This window comes from Desmodus rotundus, chromosome 4 (assembly GCF_022682495.2).
Source record: "Desmodus rotundus isolate HL8 chromosome 4, HLdesRot8A.1, whole genome shotgun sequence".
NCBI classification, from domain to species: Eukaryota; Metazoa; Chordata; class Mammalia; order Chiroptera; family Phyllostomidae; genus Desmodus; species Desmodus rotundus.
The window spans coordinates 179,920,648-179,942,623 of NC_071390.1; the positions used below are offsets into that span (position 1 = coordinate 179,920,648).

At 65.7% G+C, this 21,976-nt stretch overlaps 2 protein-coding genes across 13 annotated transcripts in view; both read right to left on the bottom strand.

Moving 5' to 3' along the window:
• Window positions 1-460: 460 nt before the first annotated feature.
• On the bottom strand, window positions 461-8,211 carry HGFAC (HGF activator). 5 transcript variants are annotated; one of them, XM_045182682.2, is made up of 14 exons: window positions 7,966-8,211; window positions 7,253-7,433; window positions 7,027-7,126; window positions 6,749-6,828; window positions 5,924-6,046; window positions 5,690-5,821; window positions 5,403-5,513; window positions 5,128-5,302; window positions 4,741-4,826; window positions 3,905-4,160; window positions 2,420-2,559; window positions 1,911-2,051; window positions 1,672-1,820; window positions 461-740 (listed from the first exon to the last, which is right to left on the bottom strand). In XM_045182682.2, exons 1-14 carry the CDS (start codon window positions 8,194-8,196, stop codon window positions 558-560), a joined length of 2,088 nt encoding a protein of 695 aa, XP_045038617.2. In that variant the 5' UTR covers window positions 8,197-8,211; the 3' UTR covers window positions 461-557. The 5 variants fall into 5 exon arrangements, with proteins under 5 accessions (XP_045038617.2, XP_045038618.2, XP_024429646.2 ...); XM_045182683.3 differs by having other exon boundaries at window positions 461-754; window positions 7,966-8,132; XM_024573878.3 differs by having other exon boundaries at window positions 7,027-7,123; window positions 7,966-8,130.
• A 1,020-nt stretch (window positions 8,212-9,231) lies between these two features.
• RGS12 (regulator of G protein signaling 12) overlaps window positions 9,232-21,976 on the bottom strand; it is a 91,549-nt gene continuing 78,804 nt past the window's right edge. For 3 of the 8 annotated variants that reach the window (XM_053922276.1, XM_053922277.2, XM_053922275.2), the window contains exons 14-18: window positions 21,784-21,880; window positions 20,412-20,482; window positions 19,941-20,094; window positions 18,102-18,566; window positions 9,232-9,846 (exon numbers count right to left, since the gene is read on the bottom strand). In XM_053922276.1, the coding sequence (XP_053778251.1) occupies window positions 9,620-9,846; window positions 18,102-18,566; window positions 19,941-20,094; window positions 20,412-20,482; window positions 21,784-21,880 (1,014 nt within the window). In that variant the 3' untranslated portion in view covers window positions 9,232-9,619. Of the gene's footprint in view, window positions 9,847-18,101; window positions 18,567-19,940; window positions 20,095-20,127; window positions 20,198-20,411; window positions 20,483-21,783; window positions 21,881-21,976 lie in introns of those variants that run through there. The other 5 variants (XM_071221320.1, XM_053922280.1, XM_053922281.2 and 2 more) reach the window with 3 other exon arrangements.

Genomic DNA, 21,976 nt, shown 5'->3' on the forward strand with positions numbered 1-21,976 from the left:
GGGCGAGGGGGTGGGCCGCCGAGCTGCCCAAGTGGAGCTGGATCCCTCCCGGGAGGAGCAGCGCTTGCAGTGAAGGGGTCTGTGTGCCTGCTTGTTCAGCCATGACAGAAGCCCCGCAGACTGGGTATTTCAACCACAGACGCTGAATGGCTCCCCCTGCTGGGCTCCCAAGGGCCCCAGGAGAACCCAGCCGGCACAGGAGAAAACGGACGCAGCCCTGAGCTCCGCCTCAGAGGGGCGCTAAATCTGAGGGGGACAAACAGAAGACACCCAGCTCACACTCTCAGCACAGCTCGCTCAGGAAGACAAGGAAGGCTTGACCCCAGACACCCAAACACTGCAAGTCACCCCGTGAGCCTGCCCGCACTCAGCACACGGGGCAGAAGGCTCACAGGGGCTCACATCCGGGGAGGTGTGTGTGGGCTTTGGGCCAGCCTGGGAGGGAAGGCCAGGCTGGGGGCAGTGGGATAGGCAAGGTGGGCTGTGTCTTGGGAACATCTTTATTGCCAGCAGGCAAGTAATGGCAGGGAGACAGCACGCCCTGACCCCAGGGGTGCTCAGGAGGGATCCGCAGGCCGCTTAGGGGGCCGAATCCGGTCCTTGATCCAGTCGACATAGTTGGTCACGCGGGTGTAGACACCGGGCTTATTGAGCTGCCCGCAGCCGTCGCCCCAGCTAATGATGCCGTACAGGTAGGCCACCCCGTTCTTCTCGCAGGCCAGGGGCCCACCCGAGTCCCCCTGTGCAGAGCTGCCTGTCAGAGCCGGGCCAGCCGGAGAGACTGGGGCTCAGCTCGTCCGCACCCTGAAAACAGCCTCCCACCCGCTCCTGGCCCAGCCTCCCTCACCCCAACCTGAGAATGCCCCCAGAGACATCTCCGAGGCTCCCCAGGGCCCTTGGGAGGGCTTCCTGCCAGTGTGGGGACAGATGGCAAAGATATTTATCTCCAAGCAGGTAGGTGGGCCAGCCTTCCCCAGGCCTCCCAGGCAGAACATCCTCCCATGGCTGGCTGGTGTGACAGGGCCTGATTTGTCATCTGGCCCCTAAAGCCCTGCCCAGGCTCCCTCCATGGCTGGCAGTGTGCTCCTCTGTCTGGCTGCCCCGCCGCCCACACGGCCCCATGTGGCCCCTGTGCTTTGGCACAGGCTGTCCCCACCCCCACGCCTACCAGATACACCCTCCACAGCTCCTGGCAAACTCCTATTCACCCCTCAGGACAAGTGCAAATGCCCCCTCCTCCACGAAGCTACCCTGGACTTCCCCAAGGGGCCAGTGCCAAGCCCCCACCCAGCCCACTCCCTCACCACGCCTGGGCTGTGTGACCTGGGGAGCTGCGGCCCCTCCGCCTGAACGGAACGAGGTCTTGCCAGCGGTGCTGTGGAGCGTGAGCTGCGGGGACTGACCAGCGGACAGAGCCCATAGGGACAACCACCGGGAAAGAAGGTTTGGCCTTCGGGGACACACGGACAGCCTGCCCTTGGATGGACAGCTGGGACATGTCAGGCTCTGTGACCTGGCCCCTCCCGGGCCTCAGAACTCCCATCTGAGTGAGGAGGGTGTCTCTCTGCCCCACTGTGGGGTCTTCGGGCAGTGCTGGGGGACGGAGTGGCCAGACGCAACCTGAGGGTCAGGGCCCCTCCCCGGGGCAGGCGCATCTGAGGCTGGGCTCACCTGGCAGGCGTCGGACTTGCAGTCGAAGTAGCCAGCACACAGCATGTTGGGGCTGATGTCCGCCCCGTACACCTCAGGGCTGCTGCACTTGTGGTCGGCCACCAGGGGCACCAGCGCCTCCCGCAGGTAACTGGAGTAGCCACTGCCGTCTGCAGGCAGAGACGCTGCCCATCAGGGTGGGCGGGCCCCCACCGCTCCCTGGGGCACCAGGCTGGCCCGCTGCCCCCAGCGCCACCCACTCTCATCCTGGTGGCCCCAGCCTGCAATCTGGCACTTGTGCCCGGCAGGGAAGGGGCTGCCAGGCTCAGGCAGGCAGATGGGCTGGACGAACTGGGAGCGGACGGCGCAACGGTCCCCCTTCTTCTTCAGCCGGATCAAGACTGCGTGAGGAAAAGGCCAGAGGTCACCCTGGGGTGGGGGGACCCAGGATGGATAGAGTGTGGCCCTGAGTTACCCTGGGGTGCAGCCCCGTAGGGCAGGGGGCTACGGCCTGGGAGACCCAAGAGGGAGCAGGAAGGCCCACCCAGGCCCCAAAAGGCTGGCCGCCCAGGGCTTCCCCCGCTGCCCTGCCCTGAACCCCCTCCCTACCCTCCTCCCTCCTTCTCCTCTCTGTCCCTCCTGTCCACCCTCCTCACACTCCCCTATCTGAGGACTCTCCCCAGATCCTCCGGGGCCCACCCCCGCCCCTTCCCAGCTCTGGCCCTGGAGCAGGCCCTGCTGCGCCCCCACGTGGCCTGAGCCGACTCACCGAGATCGTGGTCGCTGGGGTTGAACACCGAGTACAGGGGGTACGGGATATACTTCTCGACGTGAAACGTCTGGGTCACGTCCGTCGTGAGGTTGAAGAAGTGTTGGCCCAGGACCACCAAGACACTTTCCCTGGGGGGGCTGTGCGGGGGGGGCGGGGCTGGTGGCAGCAGGACTCTGGCCCTCCGCTCCGCCCCTGAGGTTGGCTCACCCCGCACCCACAGGGGCCAAGCAGCCACAGACAGCCCAGGAGGGTAACCCTATGCCAGACTACTGCGGGGCACAGGTCCAGGCCCCCGGATCAGCCCCTCTGTCCTCCACCAGTCCTTCCGTTTTCCCATCTGCTGACTGTGGGGTCCCCTCCCACTCGGGCTCTACCCTCCTGCCTCCTAGGCAGGGCCGGAGCTGGGGTCTCCATGGCCTCCACCGGGTGGCCTCGCAGGGTGGGCTGCTGGCTGGAAACCCCAGGCCTTGAGGGCGGGGAGGGGTCCTCAGGTCTGCCTGTCATGTCGCTGAAGAACAGGCCCCCCTGTGAGGCTTCCCGGGGACCCAGAGTCTGAGCCTGCCCCTTCCTTCCTGCCCACATCTGTCCTGTTCAGTCAGCCAGCCCTGCCTGGCCCAGACCTGTGGCCCCCACCAGGCCTGGCCCCCCCCAACCCCTCTCTGGATGTGGGAGCAGATGCCTACTCCCCTTCCCCAGCTTCCTAACCCACCAGTTCCATGCAGGGGAGAACGCAGGGGTCCCATTTCACAGGCGGGTGGAGAGCCGGCTGAGGGAACACAGTGGTAAGTGCAGGCCTCTAGCCCACTGCCCCACCCCCACACGCGGCCCTGGGATGACCGAGGGGGTTCACTGCCACCCACCCCCAGCCTTCCCTAGCCCCGATCCCCGATCCCCGAGCCACCACCATCAGGCCCGTCCTCTCCCACGGGAACCCCCAGACCCCAGAGCCCCGAGGCAAGTCTAGTCCCCACCCCAGTGATCGCAGGGACCTCGATTGCAGGGGCCTCTGAGTCCCCCGCGCCACCAACGCTGCCTAGCTGCCTAGGAAGGGGGCAGGGCCCAGATGGGATCTCGCAGGGAATGGCCCCGCCCACCACCGCTCCTGCGCATGCTCAGGCTAGCTCCGTTGACAGCCGAGAGCGAGGGGCTGAGACATGCTCTGGATGGGTCTCTGCAGCCTCAGAGCCCAGCCCCTGGCTGAGTGCCCCATCCCACCTGAGTCAGAGGGGCGATGTGGAGTGGGGAACAGAGGGACAAAAGGAGGGAGTTTACCCCAGGAGGTGGGGCAACGTGAGGACGGTGGGTGCTGTCAGGGAGACGCAGGTGAGCAGGCGGGTGGGGGGAGGACAGTGGAAAGATGTGGACACGTGGATGGTGGGTGTATGGCTGGGTGGCGGGTACAGGCGTGGATGGTACGGGGTGGACGCAGGGGTGGTTTGAGGGAGGTCGGGGGTCAGGGACCCCAGGGCCCGAGCTGCTCACCTGTGGGAGAAGCAGTGGGCGGCAGACACTACCCAGCAGGTGTGGACCAGACTCCCAGCACAGAAGCTGTCCCCAATGTAGATGGCAGCCAGCCAGGGGTGGGAGCCGGGCAGCGAGGACGAGCCCCCGATGATGCGAGGCCGGAGGAAGCTTCTCTTCTTGTGCCGCCTGCCGCAGGCCTGGCGACCGGCTGGGGTGGCCTCGGGCACAGTCAGCAGGCTCAGGGTGGGTGAGTGCGGGGTTCTGGTGAGGGACTCTGGGGGCACACGTCACTGGTCACACATGCCCCTGGTGCACCTGCCTTCTGCTGTCCTCAGGCCCCGGTGGATCAGCTGCCTCCTGCCCAGCAGCCACCTCCCCACCCAGGCAGCTCCTCTGGAGCAGGACCCCGGGCTCCGGCCCAGCTCTGGTCTCCTGCCCACAGGACTGACTCGAGCTTCGGTCTCCTCAGCTGTAGGTGGAGGACCTGGGTGTCCATGTCCCTCCCAGCAGCCTGTAGGCTCAGAGCCAATCCCAGGATGGTCAGGGAGCCCCAGGGGCAGGGCCCAGAGTGGGAGGTGGCCTCATAGAGTTGCCACCCCCAGTGTCTGACTCCAGGAGCAGGGCCTCCCACCACGCTATTTGCCCCACGATACACCGTCCTCCCTGGCAGCCTTCCCTACGTGGTTCAGGTGGGCAAGACCCACTCAGAGGACCTGGTGACCGGTTGCCTGCTCTGACGCCTGCACCAGCCCGCTGCGTGCATGGCCTTGAACAAGAAGCCTCAGTCTCCCCGTCCTTGACCACCTGCCCGCCAGCCCATCCTCCCCGCACATGCCCCGCACACGCCCCCGCACCGCAGGCCGCCAGGCGGCAGTACTCCCAGGAGAGCGTGTGCTCCCTCACCACGTAGCACCAGGGCCGCTCGTCCTTGTCGGGGTTCCTGGGGTGCAGGGAGAGGTGGCCGGGCGGGTGTCACACTGCCCCTCGGGCAGGGAAGCAGGGAGAGGGAAGGGGGATACCCAGCAGGGTGGGGCCCCTTACATCCCCCCACCCCCATCCCAGAGCAGCCTTCTGCTCTCTCTGCTGGTGGACACGGTGGCCTTGGGCCTGTGGGCCAGAGCCCCAGCCTGACTCTTCTGGCTGGGGCAGCCCCCCAGGCAGAAGGGCCAGGGGCCTCCCCCCAGGACAGACCCTGGCCGCCCTGGGTGGGGTGGCCTCAGGCGGACTGGACCAGTGCTGACCGGCAGTAGGCGTGTGGGCCGAGGCCGAGCAGGGCCGCAGTGGCCACCGAGTCCACGTGCAGCTCCTGATAGAGCAGGTCGGAGTTCCAGGCCAGGCAGCTGAGGCCAGAGGCTGCCGTGCTGGCCACGCCGCGGTACTCGGTGCCGTTCCCTGTGAAGCAGCGCTGGGCGGGCACTGTGGAAGGCAGTGGGCTGTCAGCCCGGGTGCGAGGCTGCATCCCCCCTCCTCAGGGCTGGGAGGCCAACCCACGTGGCTCTGAGGCCAAGTGACTCACCGATGTTGCAGAGCCTCCCAGCGTGTCCCGGGGGACAGGCACAAACGGTGGTCCCGGTGGCCACAATCAGGTGGCAGGTGCCCCCATTCAGACACGGGCTGCTCAGGCAGGCTGTGGGGAGGGCTCAGAAGCTAGGCCTCAGGCCTTGAGGGGCCAGGTGCAGGGTGGGGTCAGGTGCCCGTGGCAGGGTGACCCTGGGTGAATCCCTTCCCTGGAGTGGGAACTGGAGTTGGATGGGGACACGCACGGGAAAGCTCTGGACATTCCGCCCCCACCGCTCCGTGTACCTGTGTGGCCTGTGTCCTCGCACTGGGTGCGGCCCCTCACACACTTGCACTGCTCCACGCGGCCCTGGCTCACCCGGGCCCAGCGGTCGCCTGCCCCCAGGTACTCATAGCGGGTCTCATCGAAGCATTTCTCTGGGGGCCACACCTTGAGTCCTTGTTCTCCTCACACCACTGCCCCCTGCAGGGCCCCTCCCTCCCAGGACCTGTCCCCACCCCGCCCTCAGGCCCGCTCACCAGAGCCGCAGTCCTGGCCGGTGAAGGCCCTGGTGCAGGCACAGTGGTAGGACCCGGGGTCCTGGGTGCTGGTGCAGGAGGCCCCGTTGAGGCAGGGGCTGGAGGCACAGGGGTCTGGAGCAGCTGGGGACATGCAGGAGGGCAGGGGGAGGGTCTGAGAGCCTGGCCGGTCTGCCCCTGGCTCTGTGCCCCTCACTGCTTGTCTCTGTTGAGGCTGCTATCTTAAAGGACCCCTTCTGAGGTCCTGGGGGTACGGGTGCCCCAGGAGAGGTACAGCCCCCAGCCCCACTCAGCACGCAGACCCTGGGCAGGTGGGCCACCAGCTGTGCGCGTAGTGCCCTGGCAGCCCGGTTGCCCCCTTGTCAGGCAGCACAATCCTCCCCCTTGTGCCCTAGGCCCCTCAGAGGCAGGCCGCTGACACCCTGCAGACCCCACGGGCCCTCACCCATCTGGGGCTTGGTCCGTGTGGCTGCAGGGCCTGGCCTGACCATGGGGGATGGGGTGGGTCTTGGTCTCAGCAATGGCCAGAGCAACCCTGCGATCCCCAAAGAGGGCAGGGTCCTGCCTGGCAGGGACCCTTGCTCCGCACTCCTGGGTCCCTGGGGCTGATGGCTACTGTGCCACCCCTCCCAGCTCCCAGGCCTACAGTGGGCTCAACCCCTGCGCCCCTCCTGCCCTGCACGCAGGGCCCCCTCCCCAGTCAGATCTGTCCCCGTGGCCCCCACCCCCACCAGCACATCAACCTTGAAGCCCCAAGCTCACCCCCTGCCCAGGCCCCGCCCCCACCTAGCCTGGGCTCAGGCCTCCCAAACCCCAGGCACCCACCTGGGCCCTCCAGGGGCACGGAGGCCTTCGCACAGTAGCCCCAGGCCCGGTCACGGTCATAGTTGTGAGTTGTGGCACACCTGTGGGTGGTATGTGCAGTGATGTGGGGGGCCCCGGCCAGCTCTCCCAGTTCCGCTCACACCCCACCCCTCGAGATTCACTCATTCCTTCGCTCACTCACTCCACCTGTGAAGGGCCTGCTCCTTCTAGAGCAGGAGGGTGGAAGGAGCCCGGGGACCCCAGGGGAGGAGGGGAGGCCTGGCCCAGCCGGGACCCACCACTTCCTGTGGGCGCTTCCCTCCGAAGTGCAGGAATGGAGCAGGCGGCCGCCATGGCGGAAGGGGAACCGGCAGGGCTGACCGTCCTCGGTGAGCACTGCTGGGAAGGCAGCCAGCATCACGGGGCTCCCACACCGGCCCACCCCCACCCCATGGCTCGTCCTACCACCACCCCACCCGCCCAGGTGCAGCCTTCCTCCTCCTCCAGGAAGCCCCCCTGACCAACCTGGGCCCCCAGGGCTGCTGCTGGAGGGAGCCATGCCAGGTGGGGAGGTGAGCCCCCCACCACGGGGATCCTCCACCTCTGGAGAGCCCACTGGTGAGGTCATGGGGGCCACCGAGGTCACAGGAATCGTGGGGCTCCAAGAGGTCACTGTGGCATTAGGTTCTTGGGGCTCCGTGTGGTTCTAGGAGGAGCCGAGAGGGCTGGGACAGCATCAGTATGGGACTGGCCCCCTTGCACCCAGGCCCTGTGGGGGCGCTGGCACAGCCCCAGGCCTCAGACTCCATAGTTGGGCCCTCAGGTCTTGGAGCGGCGACCCGGGACACCAAACACCCTGACGCTTCCGCTGGGCCTGTGCTGCCCACCTCCCGCCAAGCCCAAGGGGTCAGACAGAGCTGGCTCAGGGTCTGCGGGGCAGGTAACCCCCACCCCTGGGGGCCACCTGGGACTGGGGCAGCTGTGAGGCCCTCAGAGGCCCCGCCCCACCCACCTCCAACACTCAGACCCCACAGAGGCTGGAGGGGGTGCTCAGTAAGTTGGGTTCCCAGGCTTCCCCCCACCACCACAGGGCCATCCCAGTATGTCCCCCTCACCCCACAGGCCAGCTTTCACCAGGTTGAGCCGCTCACCCACCACACACCCCACGCTGCCTCAGCCCCCGACCCCGAGTGGCCCCAGGAAGGCCAAGGCTGTGGGGCAACGGGGCCCGTGCTCACCCTGCCGGCCCGGGGCTGGGCCCTGGGGGACCCCAGCAGCAGCAGCAGCAGCAGGGACAGTGCGGGTCGGGGGCAGGGGCTGGGGGCCCAGGCCCAGCACCCCATGGCTCCTCCTGAGCTGGAGTGAGGGGCTGCAGGAGTCAGGAGCAGAGCGGCCAGGGCAGCTGGGGTCAAGGCCGCCTGTAAATGATTAACCTGGCTGCCTCCCATGCTGGCCTGCGGGTCCCCCATGTCTGCTACTGGGCTCAGCCCACCAGGCCCAGGGGGCCCAGCCGCCCCCTCTGGTCTCAGCCACCTGACAATGCCCTTGGGTCTTAGCTGAGAAGCCACCCCTCAAAGTCTTCCAGGACAACATGGCAGGCAGGGGCCTGGACGCCCAGTTCTTTGTGAACTGTGCTGAGCCCTTCCCAGGCCGGGGCCTGGAAGCCTGGAGGGTGGGGTGCTGACCCGTGACCAGCAGGAAGCCGGGCAGAGGAGGCCAGGGGCCGAGGGCAGGGTGTTGCACCGCGAACAGGGACCAGATGGGGCCTCTGCTGCGGCTCCCAGGAGCAGCCTGGGACGGGCTGGGAAGGACAATGTGGGGACGCGGTAGGACCAGAGCCACCCCTCAGTCTTCCCTGACCTGGGGGTGTCCCCTCCCCATCTCTCCTGGATTTCCCCTCTGGTCCCCAGCAGAGCCCTGGCTGGGTACCCAGGGGCCACCAAGGGCCACCAACTCTGGCTTGGGGTCCTTCCCAGTCAAGAGTGCCTGAAACCCATCTGGGAACTGGGATGGGGGGGCACAGCCCTCCCTCCCTCCCTCCGGGCCCAGACTGTGGAGGCGCAGTGGATGCCAGCCCCTCTTCATCCTGACCCCTCCCGGGCCTCCCTGGGAGCATCCAGAGCAGCCCCACAGCCCCCTCGTGCTCTCAGGCCTCTGACAAACTGAGGAGCCCCCTCCCCCCAACTCGGAGGGGGAGGGCATGCAGGGCCCCTTGGCACTGCACTGTCCCTGCTGGGGTTGCCCCAAGGCCACCTGGGCCAAGGGCACCGTCTCTGTCTGCTTCGACCCAAACCCACACAGCGGCCCTGGCCCTGACCCTCCCGACCCCTGCTGACTCAGCTCAAGCCATCCTGTGACCATAGCCCTGACTCCCTTTCCCGGGCCTTCTCGACAGTCAGGTGTCCGCTCAGGTAACCTCCTCCAAGTCAGCCCACGGCTGCCTGCAGGGTCCCCACTGTGCCCTGGACAGGACAGCCGTGCTGACCTGCAGGGGGCGGTGTGAAGTGGATAAGACCAGGGCCTGACCTGCAGCCGGGCCAATTCCTTGTCCCCTCCCACGACACGGGAACTAGGCCTCCCCAAGGACAGGGCATGGGACCCCAGCACCCAGCAGGAGGTCAGCACTCCGGTCCTTGAAAACACTTTATTGAGGGGAGGCCGGGTTCCAGGGCAGTGGTGGGGGGGCAGTGGTGGGTGGAGCCCCCTGAGCCAGCCCCACCTGAGGCCACACCCCTACCCTCTCTGGGTTTGGCTCCCTGGGGTGCAGTGGCCCCTCCATGGCCCTGAAGACGGACTCGGGCTACCCCCCAAGGTCGTGGGCCTTCATACTCTTGTCCAGGCAGGCAGCGCAGGTGCGGGGTCAGGAGGCACAAGGGGTCCAACTGCGGGGCCTCAGACGAAGGTGGCGTGGTGCGGGCTGGCCTTGGGCTTGGTGGGCCTGTCTGGCACAGGGCTCCGGCCCGGCAGCTCTGACACCGGGGGCCTTCGGGCTGTGGACCTCCAGGGGCCTGCCCACACCCCCGGGAGCCTGCGGCCCAGCCCGGGCGCCGAGCCGGTGACCAGGTCCACGTCGATGATTGTGCTGACAGGGAGGCCTCCGCTGCCATGGGCCCCGCCTCCTGTCACAGGGAGAAGAGAGACGTCGTCACCGGGCTGCCCGCAGCCCTGCAGACGCCCATGGCAGGCGCCCCCACCCAGCTGCCTTGCACAGTCGCTGGGTGTGGGAGGGGTTCCTCAAATACCCAAATGCACCCCAGAGGCCACAACCCCTGCCCGCAGCCTCTCAGCCCGTTAGGAGTCTGCCAACTGCCAGCCTGAGCCTCTCATTCAACAAGCCCCCTGCCCCCAGGGCCCCCACACTCAGACACACGGAGCCCCTGGCCGACACCACACAGTGCGGGGAAGGTCCTGAGGCTGAGAGCAGGGTGCAGGCTTGAACCAGGAGAGGGGAGGGCAGAGCCTGGGGCCCCAGGTGCTAGAGGCTGAGGTCTGGGGGTGCAGGGCTCAGGTTCTGTGCTGGGAGACCTGGGGGAGCCCCTACTGGTCACAGGGACACCCAGGGTTCCCTGTGCCCTGCCCTTGTTCAATCCATTCCTGGCCAGCCTGGGGCCCCTCAAAAGCAGTTCAGCACCTGGGTCCCCAAAGCTGTCCCCAGACGCCTGCCCCTGCCATCCCCTCAGCCCTCCTCTTCCACCCGCCCAAGCTGGCTCCCTCCGCCTGAGGATTCTGAACTGTCCCCTTGCCGGGGCTCTTGGTGGGAGGGGTATGCCATCTGTGTCGCCAAAATGAGGGTTTCTGTGGCCGGGGGCAGCGAGGGCAGGCCAGGCCAGGGTCCCAGGGCCCCACAAGGGCTCTGGTGGGCCTCCGGGGTGGGCTATGGCCAGTGGGGAGCAACACAGGGGGCTATCTCCATGAGAGAACCCCCCGCCCCCTGCCCCAGGAGCTGGGGCCCCCACTGAGGTCCCCGGCCTCATCTCGCCCTGACCCCCATCCCAGGCTAGTACAGGCCCCCCAACTCCTCCTGGGAGGCTGTCTGCAAGCTTGACCTTAGACAGGGGCCACTTGGGAGGTGGTAAATAGGCTCCAAGGGGCAGGTCCCTTGCCTGGGCTAGGGGGAGGGCCAAGCCCTGGGTGTGTGCCAACAGCACTGGGCACTCCCACAGGCCTCCCTGCCAGGGTACAGCACCCCCAGCCCGGCCACCAGCTTGTCCACCCGTCCATTTCCCCGGCCACATCTTCACTCCCACGAACTCCCTCCAACCCCATCACCACCCCAGGGCCTCGTGCCCTGCCCCCGCCACCTGTCGGCCCCTCCTCCAGGTGGCTCAGTGCCCAGTGGCCCCCACCTCAGCCCCAGGAGTTCCCGGGCTGCCAGAAACTGCCTCAGAAGCTCCCAGACCCTGGGGTGGGCAGCATCCCTGGACAACAGAGACCTGCCTTCCCGGGGGCATCCTCGGGGACAAGCAAGGGGTAGGCACTGGCTCCCTCCGCCGAGCTCCTTGGCTCACCCCAGGGCAGGGGTGGACGGAGCTGCCCAGGTTAGGGCCCCCGTCTGCTAGGAACGGGCAGGAGCCTGGCCTATCTATGGGGGTATCGGTGAGCCTGGCCCCAGGACCCTCAGGGGCCCATGGGACAGGGAGCCCCAGCCCAGGACCCCCAGTGAGCAGGCTGGAGGAGGGGCCCTGCCCCACTGATGCCCCTCCCTGGGCCCCGGTTTCCCTGGCCTGGCTCGGGGGTGAGGCCCTGCTCCCTCCGTGGGTCCAAGGCCTCTGAGTGCCGGTGGGTTGGCCATGAGGCCAGGAGCCTGTGCTCCCCCAGCTGCCTGTGGCCCCGACCTCAACGTCCCCCATGCCTCCACGTGGCCCCCCCCAGGGCAGGTCCTCTCAACAAGTCCCCAGGGGCACACCATGGTCCCTGGGCACATCACTGTCAGGGTGTCTGGCCGGCACATGGCCTCCCCATCTCACACGGGCGCCGCTTGGGGCAGGTATGCCCTACTCGAAACAGTAGGAAAGGTTTTCAGGAAGAACTGGCCCCCCTAACCCCCCACGAGTGCTGAGGGTCCAGTCCTTTAGTCATGCAGCAAACGTTCAACTACCAGCCTGTCACCAGGTCCCCGTGCCCCCAACACTGGCTACAGGGTGGGAGATGAGGGGGCTGGGCTTTGATCTAGCTTCCAGGTGTGGACAGGGCAGGGTTTGCCCCGGATCCTTTGCCCCCATTTGGGCGTTTGCCTGGAGCCTTCAAGGGCCTGTGGCCCCACACAGGCTGGGGAGCCTGGCCCTCCCCTGTTCTCCCTAAACTGACCCCCAGGAAGACAGAGGCCTGCAGGGGCACAGGTTCAGCTGCGGGCCTCTGAGTTCAGGGCAGCTCAACAGGCTCAGGAGCCGTAGGAGACGCCTGTTTCTGGGACGTGCGTGTCACAAGAGGGTGGCCAAGGTCCAGGCCCTGCCCGCCTGGCCCAGGCTTGCTCTTCTGAGTAAGTGGCAACCCCAGGCCCGTGACTCAGTGGCAGGGCCCAGCCCTATGCAGCGGGCTGGTGTCATGGCCACGTGCCAGGACCTGCCCCGGAGCAGCCACCGCCCGGCCTCCCTGGCAGGGACTCCACAGGGCTCCTCAGGGGCCGCCATTTCTAAGGGGAGCCTGGTCCTGCTCACGCCTGCACCCCTGTCCCTCAAACACCATACACGAGGCTGGAGCCAGGGCCAAGTCTCCTGCCGCTCAGGCCGCCGCACTGAGCCCTCCTCCCCAGGGCTCTGCAGCCCCCAACTTGCGCTGACCAAATTCTGGGGGTTCCAACTGTGCGCAGTCTGTCCCCCGGGGGCCTGCTGGACTGCCCAGGGCCTGGAGAGGCCCTTCCCTCTGCTGGCTGTCATCTCTCCCCGGGCCTGCCCTTCATTTGTCCACTGGCGTTCTTGGCACCGCTTCCACGTCTGCTCTGGTCCTCCAGGCTCCATTGAAAGGTGGTGGCGGAGTGAAGACCTGTCTCTTGGGGACAGTGGAGTACAGGCTACACTGGCTGGGACAAGATGGGGGTGCAGCCTGACCCCTAGGCCACCTCTAGGCTCTCCCTGGGGACCCAGCCTCAGCTTCCTGCCCCGAGAGACCCTCCTTGTCCTCCATCGCTGTGACTTCTGCCCACTTGCTCTGAATTGTCTGCTGGGATGGGTCTTTCATATCCTTCAAGGCCACCCTGCCACCTCCTCCATGAAGCTTCCCAGGCTGCCCCTCAGACACTTCCCCAGCATAAGGAGACATGGGCACAGCTCAAGTGGAAAATGTGGGGACAGAGCAGGGGCTGGGGCAGGGTCTCCACAACCCACCTCCAGGCCCCACCCCATTCTGCCCGCTTCCTCCAAGGCTACTGGGTTCCAGTGAAAAAGAGCTCAACAGCCCCAACCAAAGCCCTGGTTCCCATATGTGGCTCGGTCACTCACACAGTCCCCTCCACTCAGACCCACAGCCCAACAGTGCCTGTGTCTGTGGCAGGGTTGGGGCCAGGTTAGTCTCTCGCTCAGCAGTGTGCTGATGAGCAGCCTTTTGGCACCAGGGCCACAGCACGTGAGGGAGGCATGTCTCCAGGAGAGTGGGGACAGGCCATCTCGGGGCCACGCTGAGGGCGGGCCTGGGGGAGGGGCCTGAGCTGTGCTGGCGGGGCGGGTGAGGGGTGGCTTCCATGCTGAGCTTCAGGAGAGCAGACAGCTGGGGGCCTGCAGGAGGACCCGCAGAGGAGGTCGGGGAGGAAGATGCACAGCAGGAGAGCCAGGGCCACCGGCCTGAGCACCCAGAAGATGGAAGACGGAGCCATCACATCCTGTGCTGGGGCCAGGGGAGGAGGGCTGGCTTGGTCAGCCCCAGGGAGCCCATGGAGTGGGCTGGCTGGTGCCGGAGCCCCTGGCACCCAGCAGAGCACCCCTTGGGCCCACCCTGGCCAGGGCCATGCGGAGCACCGGAATGTGCAGTGCTGGGGGTGCCCTGGAGAGGTCTCAGCCGGACCCCACCCCGACAGCTCCAGAACGCTGGTCGCTGCCCACCTCTGCACCACTGTCTGTGCTGGGAGGCTGAACTGGCCTGGAAGGCAGGTGTGCCTGACTGGGGTGCCCCCCCAGACAGAAGAGCCAGGCCATGGGCTGAGGAGACCCGCATGTCTGCTGTCTGTCCTGGGAGTCCCCAGCAGCCCTGGGGACAGACAGATGGACCAAAGCTGCCAAGGAGGCCTCCCTGTGGCCGTCACCCTGGACATGGCTGGAGCAGGGCAGGGCTTCCCCCTGTATCCCCAGCCCAGGCTGCCACCTCACCTGAGACTGACCAGGTGAGACACATCTGAGACTGTGGCTGGAGGTCCAGGTCGGCGGGGGGGGGGGGGGGGGGGGGGGAAGAGGGACGGTGGCTGACCACTGAGCAGCCTGGTATAGACAGGTTCCCAGGACTCCCAGCCACACCAAGGGCTCAGGGTCTAGCTGCCTTCAACGCCAAGGTGAAGGGCATGGCCCCTTGCATGGGCACGCAGCCTCTGGCTACCTCTCCAGCTCTGTTCCCATGGAAACCATGTTACTGGGCCACAGCCCTCCCCAGCTGGTGGGCCACATGCAAGTGGACCAGGAGAGCGGTACGGGTCTGTGGCAGAGGGAGCTGTGGGCTCCCTGAGAGCTGCCACTCTGGCAACCAGAAGCTGGACCCCAGGACATCTAAGCGGGCCTCTGCCCCACCCAGCGCCCAGCCTCTCCTTACCCCTGGCCACTGGGGACCCTGGGCCTGGACACCTGTGCCAGGCCTCCTCCCGGGAGGGCTGTGTGGCCCTGTGTGGCTCCTGAGTGATCGCTAAGGGGTGGATGGTCGCTAGGGACAGCTTTGGGTGCTGAGGGGGGAGTGGGCACCCTGGAGCTGGCCTCCAGAGGGGCTGGGGGGCTCAGCTAGGACCCTGACCTGGGCCTGCGACATCAGCACAGCCAGGTGGCAGTTGGAGGAGGTGAGGCTGGGCTCTGCTTCCTTGGGGGCGGGATCAGGGCAGGGGCTGGTCTACTCAGCAGGAGGAGGGAGAGGCCATGAAGGAGAGAAGGGCTGCGGACATCCCCTCGCCAAGCCGCTCCCAACCCCGCCAGGTCACGCCTGCATCCCTGTGTTCCCTGTTCCCTGCCCTAACACTTGACTGAGTTGTGGCTGAATGCTCAGTCCTGGAAGCCAAGGTGAGGACCTGGCCTTGAACCCACCCAGGACCAAAGAGGGGGTGGCCAGGCCAGGGGCCTCCAAGCTGCCCATCAGCACCGCAGACCACTCCATGGCTGGCTCCAACACCCTCCCCATAACTGCAGTTCCAGGTGCCTCTCTCAGCTCAGGAGGAAGAAGGCTCCTGTTGGGAGGCCGCCTCTGCACCCTGGCCTGCTGGCATGGACAGAGGCGTCTCTCCCAGCCCGTGAGCCCAGCACTGCCCTCTCCACGGCCCCATGGGACTGATGGTCAGAGTCAGATCCTCGCTCTGCCAGGACCTGAGGACAGCTACCACCGCCGCCCTGCCTGGTGCTGCCCAGGGCAGGAAAGGCCAGAGGACACCCACGAACTCCCAGGGGGTTTCTGGGCGTTCGGGTTACAACCACGGCTACCTCTCACGGCTGTGCTGTGGAAGCAGCGCCTGACGCCCGGACTGGCTCCCGCTGCACACGTCCCTCTGAAGCCTGCACCCTCCTGCGTGAGAGCGTGCATCTCGCCCCGGCCCACGTGGGCATCGTCCTGGACACCTAAATGTGGCAGGCTCGATTCCCGGTCAGGGCACTTATGGGAGGCAACCAATCAATGTTTCTCTCAGATTGATGTCTCTTCCTCTCTAAAATCAATAAATACTATTTTTAAGAAGAAAGGAAAAGAAAACCTACACCTTTCAGAGAAGCCCCATTCGGAAGTCCTCCATCCTTGGCCACAGAGGGCAGGCCCACAGCCAGGCTGGCTGAGCGGTGTGGCTCTCAGTGCCGGTGCCCCGACCACGTATGTGGCCCCAACACGGCCAAGGTGTGGGGACCCCAGGGCCCAGCCGCACCACCACACGGTGTGCATCACTCTGGACGGAGGGGCCACTATGGCCACCAGGCCGCTCAGACACCTTTCATAGCAAGCGCTGGGACAGAGTGACGCTGAGACGAGACACCGTCCTCCTGACCCTGACTGACCCTGAGCAGCACAGTCCGGTCCGGCCCAGGGGCTCCCCACCCCGGTCTCCTGGGTGCGGGTCCCTTCATCACAACGTGGCTGCAACTGACGCAAGCTACGCAGACAAGCGGTTCCCCGATGCACTGCACCTGAGGCAACGCCCCACTTGGGGGTCTCCACGCTGCCGTCCCCGCCAACCGAGGCCCCCTCGGCAGCAGCCAGGTTCAGCAGCTCCAGGCAGCCCTCCCTGGCCCATCTCAGCCCCACTCTTGCTCCGGACGTCTGACAGCTGAAGGTTCGGGGTTCCCTCTGCCCGGGGTGTCTTGGGGTGGGGGGCTGTGGCCAGTGGTGGTTGGGGGGGGAGCCTGCCGGGCGCGCTGGGAACGCCTGTGCTCCTGCACGGCTGGCACCACCCGCCTGCCGTGACCACGTCAGGGACGAGGACACAGAGGACACTGACGTCCCTGAGGGGTGAGGCAGGGAAGAGAGGGGACCCGGCCAGGGCACACAGCCCACGTAGACAGTCATTAGGTGGGAAGTCAGCCCGGGGCGGGGACACTGACTGGGCCTGACACGCCTAAGCATGAGTGTGGGGCCATAGAGGCAGGTGGGAGCTGAGTGGCAGCTACCAGCCTCAGGGCAGCCAGATAGTCTCGGCCCCGAGCCCACGGACAACGAGCGGGAAGAATGTGGTCTGCCGCCCAGAGCACCGGGGTTCTCAGGCTGCGGAGGCCCCCGGCCCCACCCCACCCGCCTCTGCCCACACGGGGCTAGCACAGAGGAGTCTGCGGGCACAGGTAGGGTGCTTGAGGACATCTGCTGAGCGAATGGTCTACATTAAAAAGCGAGTATTTTAAGGCAGACCCACTGAGTCCCTAAAAATGTGCGACATTTTCCCTGGAGTAAAACACATGCGTAGTTTGCCAAAGTGGCAATAAACGTGCAGTGAAAGAAAGTTCTGACCCAGTCCAGTGGTGGGCTGTAGCGTTTATTCCTCTTAGAAGGGCACAGACTCAGACACGGGGACACCGCGCACAGGGGGCCACAGGGAAGAGCAGAGGAACCCGCACAGGGTGTGTGCGGGTGCAGACGCATGCAAACACCCGCTCCTCCTGGCGGCGCTGTCTCCGAGTGAAGGCACTGGGCCGCCCCACACAGCATGAGCACGCGTGCAGAACGCAGCGCCGGTGCCGGCCTCCCCCTGCAGGCGCAGCTGCAGGCCCTGGGGCAGGACCCAGGCTGCCGTGGGGTCCCAGACGGGCCCACGAAGAGGGGTGTCCCCACCGCCCTGACAGCGAATGGGTTGTGACCGACAGTGTACACACATCACCGACCATGCGGAGAATGGCAGCGGCCGGGCACTCTATAGAAGTGTGTACTTGCACAGGCTCCTTGGCCACACCGCGGCGGGGACAGGGACGCGCACGCATGGCTGTGGCACTAGTGCAGGGCGCATGGCGGCGCCACTCCTGGAAGCCCCTCTGGCGGGAGGCCAGGAGACTTGCTTCAACCTCTAACGCGTGGCTCCCGGGAAGTGTCCCTGCCGCCAGCCGCACCCTCACCGAGCTCAGGGACGCACTACACTCGTGCTCCCTGAAGTTTAGAGAAACGCCGTGACTATCAGAGATCGGGACGCCTCACGGGAAGCACTCCAACACCTGGCACCTGAGCCACACCTGGGCAGTCAGGGCCAGCACCCACGCAGACAGGCTCCGGCGTCCCAGAGTGCGATCCTGCTCGATCGCCAGCGCTTTACTTTTCAGGACAGAACCTTTTTTTCAGTCTTGAGACAAACGCTAAAACTGCTACCTCTCCACATTTTAAGAGTGACAGGTACATTTCCAGAAGTCCCCAGGGCCCTGCTCTGTGGGCCAGGACTGGGGACGGGAGAGGCCAGGGAGGAGGGCCGCTGTGTGCTCGCACAGCACGGGCACGTCTGCACGGAGCGGAGTCCCTCCGTGGCCATCCCGATACACTCCGGCACCCCGGCCTCCGCCGTGGCCCCACGCCCTCCTGGTAGACAACACAGGGCAGCCCCCAGGAACCACGGTGACTGAGAGGGGATGGTGCCGTGGAAACACCTCATTAGACAGACGATCACGGGTGGGGGGCGACCTAGCACAGCTGTGTCTTTTTTATTGGGGACGAGGCAGACAGCCAGGGCAGAGAGCCCGGGCGGACAGCGGAGCGGCAAGGAGTCAGAGGTGGGCAGGGGCGCCAAGCCCGGAGGTACCTGCTCTGGGAGGTCCGGCCGAGTCCTGCCGGGCTGGGGGTGGCGGCAGCAAAGTGCTGTTGGGGCTGCTGATGTCCCCCTCCCCAGTGAGCGTCAGGTCGGCCATGTGCTCGCCCTCCACGGTCTGGATGTCCCCAGCCTCCACTTCCTGTGCGTAGGGTGTGGGGGTCACAGGGGTCGTGGGGGTCGCGGGGGTTGTGGGGGTGCAGAAGGGAGGGCTGTCGGCTGAGCTGGGGCTGGTCGCTGGGCTGTTGGGGTGGTCTTGGGCGGGTCCCCTTGGCTCTCCGGGCCGGGGCGCCGTCTCCTGGCTGGGGCTTGTCGCAGGTGTCCCACAGGGGAGGCCAGGCGCTGGGGTGCCCAGAGGTAAACGCAGAAACTCGGGCAGCACCAGGTCTTCCTTCCTCAGCAGCCCACGCTGGTCATCTGCTCTGTTGCTCTGAGCTTTGGAAATAAGCTCAAAAAACGCTGTTGGAAGAAAACCGCAAGGGCCAAGTTTTAGAAGTGCACATCTGGAGAGTTCTTGCCCCGCTGTCCTACCAGCCTCAAACTGCAGGCTGCAGCCAGGAGGCACCTGCCTCGCCACCACCTCTGCCCACATAACTGTAGGAAGGCCTGGGCTTCTAGAACAATCCAAAACAGCTCTACGGCTCCCCAGGAACCAGGTTGTGTGAAGTCCAGACCTGAGTCATCCCTAACCTGGGACCTGTGGGCTGAGGGGCCTGGGAGCACGCCCCTGGGGACCTTCACAGACAGTCCTGGGTCCTCCCCAGAATGACGGGAGTGACCTGGCAGATGCCACAGCGCGACAGGGCCATATGCTGGCTGAGCCCGCCTCGACCAGGGAGGGGCAGTGTGTGAAGGGGGCCTTGGTGGTGGCACCCCAACCTGGGCCTCTGGAGTCAGCCTGTTTACTCGGGGTGGCCCGATGGGACTGAGAGCAGAGCCGAGCCCCGCAGCCCCTATGGGCCCCCTGCGGATCTGACGCCTGCCAGCCTGGTGTGCTCCTCCACCTCCCGCACTGACGCCTACTGCTCGCCTGGAGGGCTTCTCAGTTGTAACTCAAACCACCGTGCACAGGAGGTGGCGCCTGGACTGAGCTCTCTCTGGCGTTCACATGACACTCTCGGCTTTTGAACAAGGACAAGGGCGTGATGATCTCAAACCCTGATGTGTCTTGGACACGAACAGACTTCCGCGAGGGGGTTTCCCTCCCGCCTGCGCGGCCCCTGCAGCGGGCCAGCGGGTCTGTGGATTGGAGGGTGGGCTGCACAGGGTGTGGGGGCAGCCGCCCAGGCAGAACCCCTACATTCAGACCCAGGCCCCAGCAACGGTGACTGCTTCTGGCTTTGCTCTGGTGCTCTTCTTTGTTAGCGACTTGTAGAAGAGGAAAAAGTTCCCACAAGAGACCACCCTCCTCTTCCCGGTGCCTCCTTCCCTGCCTGTAGCCCCAGCAGGTGCAGCCCTCAGGCCCCTCGTGGAGGGCAGCGAGCCAGGGCCCCCCACTGGCCACCACCTCCCTGGGACCTGCCTGCCGCTGAGGGCCCTCTAACACTAACTGAGCCTCCACCCCAGCCGAGGACACAGAGAGAGGGGACAGGCTGCACCCAGGGGACCACTGTGCTGCCCACCCCCGGCCACTGGGGTACGTACGCCCTGACTCCTACAGGCCCGGCTCTCAATCTGAAAACTGGGGTTCTGGTGAAGCCACCCAGACTGACACAAGGGGTCCACTCCCACATGACAGGAGCCCAGCCATCAGTCAAAGACGTCCTAACGGTCGCACCAGAACACCGACACAGTCGTCACGACAAAACGGGCAAGGTTAAAAAGTACACATACCCTCTGCTTCGTCCAAATTAATTTTCTGATTTTTTTTTTTCCCAATCTTTGCAATAGATTCTTCTCTCTTTGAAAGCCGGGGATCCCTAGCATTTTTTCCATTTTCTCCTTTTATTTTAATAGAGTTAGACTTGCCTAGTGTTCTCTCCTCTCCCTGCATTAGAAGGAAAGCCAGAGTTCTACTCACAGTGCAGACACAGTGCAGCACACAGTTCATCAGTTCATCAGTGACAGGGCGGCAGGGTCTGTGACCCGGCCTGCAAGGACAGCGGGGACAGTCGCTGCGAGACTCAAACAGCAGAGCAGGCGGGCACAGGCCCCCACAGGGAGGCGAGCTGGTGAGTCCCAGGTCCTGGGAGCACGCCCAGAAGGGGCATGGAGGACCCCCAGAGGCAGGGCGACAGCCTCACTGGGGGCATGTGGCCGGCCTGCGGGGAGTGGGGACACCAGGCGGGCGCGCAGGGGAATTACCGTAGCCGAGAAATTTCTGGAGCTGGAGGTCACAGCGGCACTCTGTCTGACTGGCGCGCCTTTCTGTTTCTCTGTGGGCGGGAGCAGGGAGACAGGCTTTGTGAGCACAGTGGCATCTGCGCGGTCTCTGAGAGCGTACCTGGAGCGCACAGAGGCGTGGCTTGTCCCTCCTCTACCTGTGCAAACAGGCCAAATGCCCACAGCAGGACCAGGGACAGGACCAGAGTCCTCTGCCTGCGCCAAGGCAGGACGTGCTGTGTGTGTGTGTGGGGGGGGGGGGCATGTGGGGGCTCGACCACGTTTACTGGGACATGTTGGAGGCCAGGCACTGAAAAGCCTGTTTCAGGGACTAGTCCGTGTGAGCACTCTCTGGAGAACAGAGTCACGTAACTTCACACATGACTGTCGTCCTGAGTCAGGGCTGCCCTCTGGCCTCCACGGCCTGCACGGCCTGCACGGCCCCAAGCCCACCTCTCTGGTGCAACTGGGCTGGAGGAAGGGCCACCATGCCTCCCGAAGCTGCCCAAACACCATGCCCGCCGGCCGGCCTGCCTGCCACTCTGCAGACTCACCAGTGCACAAGGGGGCTGGAGGGAGGCACCTGGCCCCACCCCGCCCGCCACCCGCCTGGTGAGCAGGCCTGGGGAGGGACGTGCAGCATTCTCCAGGCTGGCCCAGGAAGGTCTCTGCTTTAACAAGGGGAGGAGCCACCACCAGGACAGTTACCACAGGCCACCGGAGGGGATGGAGACATTTCAGAGTTGAGCGCCCCTCAGAAATCTACTGGGCTTCAGGCAGCTCCTTATAAAGCTACCTCCTCACCCAGGGAACCAGCAGGCAGTGCCTGGAAGGGGCAGGGTAGGGGGGCAGGGCCAGGCTGCGGGACCCCAGGGCGTCAGGGCAGGATGTGGCCGAGGCGGCAGTGCCTCGTGGGAAGAGCTCGGTAAGCCATGCACCGGGAACATGGGACAGGACCAGACACCCCCCAGTTCACAAGGCTCCCAGGACTGTGTCCCTGGCTCACAGGGATTTGAGGCCTCCCAGGAACAGAGCACGTTCTCTCTCTCCCTTCCTCTCCCTTTCTCTCCCCACCTGCGTTGAAGCACACCCTGGTGTGCTTTCCCTGGAGTGGGGTGGGGGCACCACAGGGCCTGCCAGCTGCGGACAGAGGCACAGGGCAGTCTCAGCTCTCAGGGGGTGTGTGGCTCCCAGGGTGCAGCCCTCATGCTCCTGGGCCTCCTGCCCAGTCAGGAGCCTGGTGGGGCTGTGCTTGGCTGTGCTTAGCCAGGGCTCTGCGAGGCGTGGGGGCGGCAGTCCAGTGAGGACCTCTATGGTGGGCAGCAGGTCTGGGGCTTCCGGGGGCCCCACTCACCTCTCCCTCTGGAGGGCTCCTTCTCCTCCAAGACAACCCGCTGTCCGTCCAGACTTGATATGGGGGCGCCGAGGTCCAGTGGCTCTTTCTCTCCATTCTAGAGACCAAGACGGCACACTCAGTAACTCATCCAAACCAGAACTTTCCGGAACAGCTGCCGACAGCAAGCCTGGCCCAGGCTTGGAGTCACATG